The sequence below is a fragment of the Oratosquilla oratoria genome, chromosome 17 (assembly GCF_046742065.1).
Source record: "Oratosquilla oratoria isolate Oo_2021 chromosome 17, ASM4674206v1, whole genome shotgun sequence".
Taxonomy (NCBI): Eukaryota; Metazoa; Arthropoda; class Malacostraca; order Stomatopoda; family Squillidae; genus Oratosquilla; species Oratosquilla oratoria.
In genome coordinates, this window is record NC_134793.1 from 363269 (window position 1) to 369256 (window position 5988).

Below are 5988 nucleotides of genomic sequence, written 5' to 3' on the forward strand. Positions count from 1 at the left end.
CATGGTGTCTTGTCTTATACTTCCCAGTTATCATACCTACTACTTCCGTGCACGTGCGTGTGTGTGTTTGTGTGTGTGTGTATGTGTGCGTATGTGTGTGTGAGTATGAGTGTATGTATGTGTTCGTATTTGTGCATGTCTGTGTGTTTGATTTTGTATATGTTTGTGTTCGTATGTGTAAGTACATGATTGATTGCAATTTCTTATTGTGCAAGTACACAATGTTTGGTTAACATGTGTTCATCCTCTTCTTATGCACATACATATTAATGTATTCTAACACCAATGACATCTAGCTCGCTATATTCTAGATATCATTTGTATGTTCCCAGTTGAAAAAATAAATCCTTGTGTCTTGTACAACATATATGAAACATTTTTCGCGGCATTATGGTATCATGAAAATGAATATCTTAAATCGGTTTTTATATGTATGAAGTAGTTGTGTTTGGCCACTCCCTTATAAGGTGGAAAGGTCTTTTGTAAGTACATATAAGAAAGTACAAGATTACCCCCTTACTTGCACAGAAGTTCCTTTTGTTTGTGTCTTGATTCGTCTTTCCACGCAAGGCGTCACCAATGAATAAGTCAAGTTTACGCCCATCGGTTCACGCTTGAGTCCTCGTCTGGGTATTCGTCAAAGGGTGGACTGGTGGCTGTGGCCTTAAATGTAAGTCTGCACTGAGGCGTTGCAAGGACAAAGCCCTCTGCAACAAAAGACACTTGTAGGTACGCAAAACATATTTAATGTATCTTTCTTACCAAGTGTATTTGGTCATGCTTCAGGCTTTAGCCCCTAGAGCAATTAACAAATGAATATAGCAGATAGTGGACTTCGTTGAGACTAGATTCACAAGAAGCACTAGCCAGTAATAAGAGTGGCAAGAATATTGGGCGTAGGGTAAGGAAAGAGACAAGGAAAGAGCACTTTCGTTGAGGTGCAGAAAGCATTTTATTAGTAACTTATATACAAAAAAAGTACAAAACTCTCGCAACACTGGGCAACAGGTGGTCAGCCAAGAAGATTGGTTAGTTTAAGTTATTTTAGGCCTTGACGAAGGCGAAGGGAGTGGGAAAGTTGAAGGGGAGCCCGTTGACGGTCAGAGGGCTAGAGTAGAGCAAAGGGGTGCCGGATTTGAGGACAGGGGCTGGCACACCGTAGGTAAAGCCATGGGCGAAAAGTGGAGCGACCAGTTTGAACTTAGGAGCCTCGCCAGCGGCCACTGCAGCCTCATAAAGGGCGGCGAATTTGGCCTTGGCCTCGGCGACTTCGGGGGTGTCTTCCACAGGTACGGGAGCGCCCTCGGGGTGGACGACTTCGGGAAGAGCGTTTGCGGCGATGGTAGCGAGGGCGGCTTCGTAGGCGGCAGCGAACTCCTTCTTGGCCAAAGCGACTTCTTCAGTGTCGGTGACGGGTTCAGGGGCCACAAGAGGAGCGGCTTCAACAGCGACCTCCACGACCTCTTCCACGGCTTCAGGAGCAGCTTTCAACACAACTTCTTCCACGGGCTCCTCCACAACCTCAGCCTCAACAGCAACTTCCACTGCTTCTTCTACAGGAGCTTCAAGTGCAGCCTCTTCAACCACTTCAACCACTACTTCCTCAGGGACGGCTTCAACTGCTACTTCCACAGGTGTTTCCTCTGCGACTTCGAGAGCAACCTCGGCTTCTTCTGCCGGAACCTCGGCTTCGGCCACGGCAACAGCTTCCTCTACAGCAATCCCAGCAGCAATGTTGTAGGCAGCCAGGAACTCCTCCCTGGCCTTCGCTACTTCGGGAGTGTATTCAAGGTAGAATGTCTCAGGAAGGGCATTGTCAGCAACGGCAGCGGCGGCGGCGGCGTAGGCTGCCTCGAAGTCGGCCCTGGCGGCAGCTACTTCGGGAGTGTAGATGGCGGGATCGGGGGATGCCATAGGGGCTCCGCAGGCCACACCCGCAAGGAGTAGAATGACCTGTTGCAACAGAAAAAACAAAAAACAAAAAAAGAGGTAAGGTTCCTAGTGGTAAAGAGCTACTTCGTCACTTTTGGGAAATGATGACGGTGGACAGACAGGTGGAAAGAAAACTAAGAAAGAAAAAGAGAAAACAGGAAAATCCTCATGTAAATATTGATTCTTAAATACCTGCAAAGTATGTATTCGTGGAGTTCAGGGGCATGGCAATCCTAAGAAACAGCACTGTAGACTAAACTCTTATTTCATGATTAATTGCACTATTCATGAGTATACTGTATTCAGTATATCACTAAAATTATATACTATTGTAAAGAATTTATATAGAACTTATACAATTAACACATGAATTTCATTATAAAGGGAGAGGTTCCTTCAGCCTATTGGAATCCTTTTAGAATTTTCTTTTAGTATTAACCAGACAAAAATATGCAAATTACGTTATAAGGCTGAATAGATTAGATTAATTAGTGATGATGATATGAACGTGTAAAAAAGTCTAAACGGGTCAAACCCTCAACATGACTTTCAGAGTCACTTTTCTTTGTTACATAAGTCCAGAACCGAGGTGATGAACTGTGTTGCTAAGGAGGGGAGCCTCACAGGGAGAACTATGGGATCAGCACTTACGAAGGCCTCCATGTTGCCAGCTTCAGGTTGCGAGCTATTGTACGTGGCGCACCGAGGGCTCGCTGTTTATATACTGGTCCCGCAGAGGCGACGCCCAGCCGCGGACGGTGGGCATACCGCCTTATTGGGCGCAGTTTTACCACCCATTGAATATACTTTTCATTTCGTTATTCTTCATCAATGGATGCTCTACAACATAGATAATCTGTATGACATCCTACGTCATGCTCTAACAAGTACATATTTTAGAAATATTAAATATAACATTGGGGATCAGCACTCACAGGTACGTATACGTTAGAGATCATCTACCCTAGGGGTATCTGGAGCAGTTGTAAACAATAGCGCATCAATCTAGGCTTCTTCGTGCTTCTAGAACATTTCAAGGGAGACTTTCCCATGGAATTTCTTTGTCTAAATCAGAGGCATTGTGGCATCTAGAACTTTGGTGTTAAGATTCAGTTTACTGGCGTTTATAAAGTGTTGAAGTGAATGTGTTGCCTTGATGGATCATATACGCGGAACCGGCTTCTCAGCCTAGCAACAGAGCTGGGTCTGACATTCCATTAGATTATGTGCATAAAAAAAGCAATGCAATGTGGAGCACTTTAGAAAAGAAAAATCTGGCAAAAGTCGGCCACGCTGAAGTTGCAAAGCACTTCTTTCTGCAATTCTACCAAAAAGAAAGAAAGAAAAAAAAAACACAGTTACCGCAGAATGTTACTGATCACTATCTAGTATAACCTAATTCACACTTGCCTAGTCTCTCCATTTCCTCACTTGAACTACTTTTGACCTATTCAGTCTTAGACCTTATCCTCGGCTGATTGAAATCCTTTGGCTTTCAAACCTTTTTCTATGTAACAGAAAAAGGACAGTGATGTTATCCTCATGAATGCTTTGAGAATTTCGATTGATGGAACTTGAATTTGGATTCCTTTGATCGTGCTCCTCTTTTCTCATACCTCCTATTTCTTTCAACTCCCTCTTTTCTCTTTTTTTCTCTCTATTTACATACAATTTCTTCCTCCTGTATTAACTTCTGCTCCTCCTGCTATCCTCCATTCATTAGCCTTTCCTCCTCCTCCTCATTCTACTCCACCTCCTTCATCTTCTCCTCCTCCTCCTCCTCCTCCTGCTCTTACTCCACCTCCTCCTTCACCTTCTCGTCCTCCTCTTCATCCTCCTCCTCCTCCTCTTACTCCACCTCCTCCTTCACCTTCTTGTCCTCCTTCTCCTCCTACTCCTCCTCTTCCTTAATTTACTCCTCCTCTTCCTCCTTTTAATCCTCCTCCTCCTCCTCCTTCTTCTTCTCCTTCTCCTCCTCCCCCTCCTCCTTCTCCTCCTCCTCTTTTCCTACTCCTCTTCCTCCTCCTGCTACTACTCCACCTACTCCTTCTCCTCCTTGTCCTCCTCCTCCTCCTCCTCCTCCTCCTCCTTTTCCTCCTTCTCAACGTTTTCCTCTTCCTTCTCCTCCTCCTTTTCCTTTACCCTTTCCTCCTTCTGTCCTTCCATTTTTCTTCTTCTTCCCCTTCTCTTTCCTTTGCTCTTTTTCTTTGAGTCTTATTTTCACAGTCACTCTCCCCTTCATTCATATCATGATGACGATCACAATCGCAATCATCACCATTACCAGCGGCATCTTTATCATCATCATCGTCATCACTAGCTCTGTTGCCACTGATCCTACCATCGCAACCACAAGATTTTCAAACCTGTTCCGACAGTTCTTCTCCGCGCCGTATCTCGGAAGTCTTTGTCCTGGCCTTGTCAAATATGAAACATTTTCAAGGCCGCGACTTTGTCCCTTCGTTCCTTATTTCGTTTTTTACCGTCGGTTGCTGAGGAGATCTGATGAAGTACGAGCAGAGTGCTCGTCGAAACCCCGATGTGCTCGCTCCCGGGTTGTGATAGCTGCCCGCGGCGATTTTTTTTTTTTTTTTTTTTTTTTTTTTTTTTTGTCACCTTTGCCGGCGCGCTAACCCACTCCTTCCTTTGCTCTTGCTGTTGGGGAGTAGGGTGGCGTGTATGCCCTGTTGCTGTTGAGAATGCCCTGCATGCTGATGTAGTCTTGGTTGGTAGTATAGTGACATTGCTCTTCACATGGATGCGGATGGTGACGATGGTGAGTGATGTAAAAGGATTCTGTAAATTGTTGTAAATAATGATGATGATGGTGGAACTATAGTTTGATGTTGGTGATCTTATTATTTTGATGCGTTCTTGTTAATATTATCGTTAATAATATCTGTGATTTTTTTTTTTTTTTTTTTTTTTTTCGTTACGATATTGTTCCTGATGATTGCCGTAGATTTGGGTGTTCTTGGCATCTTCTAACTTTGCGAGCAATCCTAGAGAACCTTCATTCTATAATCTTTTGTTAATGAAGTCGCTGCTTTAGATCTATATCATGATTACTCTTTATCTACTCATAGTGACATTTCCTATTCTGAAAAAAAAATCGTCACTGTAGGGAAGGCGTTATTACCAAGTGTTGAAAGAATGTATGATCAGTTTCACTTACGAATATTACAATGGCTGACACTCTCTGAGATTAAGAGAAATGTTTCTTAATATCAGTCAATTACAATGTAAAATCTTCGGGATTGTAAGAAGCTTATTCATTTCACAAGACGAAAATGTAGTCGCACATTTAGTAATTTTCTTTTAAATTACCCACTGTCGGAGAAACAAAGCAAAAGAAACAGACGAAATGTATATTTCGACCACTACTGTGGTCCTCTTCTGCTGAAGAGGACCACAGTAGTGGTCGAAATATACAGTTCGTCTGTTTCTTTTGCTTTGTTTCTCCGACAGTGGGTAATTTAAAACAAGCTTATTCATATTATGAATCTAAGACGGAGAAATATAGATGGCCCAAAGCTCCTTAAAAGACATCAGCTTCTGACAGCAAGATTACACCTATCACTGAGTCAACTGTTTCTACTTCAGTCTTACTGAATGTAAATCTGATATTGCATAAAAATCATATCAATAAAACAATCTTATTTAGGTTAAATGTCCAAATGACAAATATAAACCAACGAAATAATTGCCACTTCCTGGTTAAATTAGTTAACTGTTAAAAAAGGAATCATTGTCTAGGTGAAGAATTTGTTTCATGCCTTGTGGAGATTCAGTGTATTACATTATGGGTGGATCCTGTCGCAGGAGTGATGTATTATACGTAGTGTGGTGTATGGAAAACATTGTTTATTTAAGATTGCACCTTCCCCTGCACTTCATATATGGGATCTTGTTTTTATGTCCCACCCAGGGCGTTTACTACCGGGAGTGTGTAGTTTTAGTTTCTAACACAAAAAGCATATATATGTAAGTCCGTTTTCACACACATATAAACATAATCACACATACACGCAGACACACACGCATACGCACACGCAG

At 42.8% G+C, this 5988-nt stretch overlaps 2 protein-coding genes across 2 annotated transcripts in view; one reads left to right on the plus strand and one right to left on the minus strand.

Moving 5' to 3' along the window:
- Window positions 1–1004: 1004 nt before the first annotated feature.
- LOC143034336 (uncharacterized) lies at window positions 1005–1947 on the minus strand. The gene has a single exon (XM_076200270.1). It carries the CDS (start codon window positions 1912–1914, stop codon window positions 1045–1047), a length of 870 nt encoding a protein of 289 aa, XP_076056385.1. The 5' UTR covers window positions 1915–1947; the 3' UTR covers window positions 1005–1044.
- Window positions 1948–2566: 619 nt separating this feature from the next.
- The window catches only part of LOC143034697 (uncharacterized), a 16993-nt gene continuing 13571 nt past the window's right edge, over window positions 2567–5988 (plus strand). Inside the window, exon 1 of the mRNA XM_076201067.1 lies at window positions 2567–2869. Within this exon, the coding sequence (XP_076057182.1) occupies window positions 2567–2869 (303 nt within the window). The remainder of the gene's footprint in view (window positions 2870–5988) is intronic.

Coding starts and splice junctions, on each gene's coding strand:
- LOC143034336 (XM_076200270.1), bottom strand. CDS start 1,914: ATGGCATCCCCCGATCCCGCCATCTACACTCCCGAAGTAGCTGCCGCC.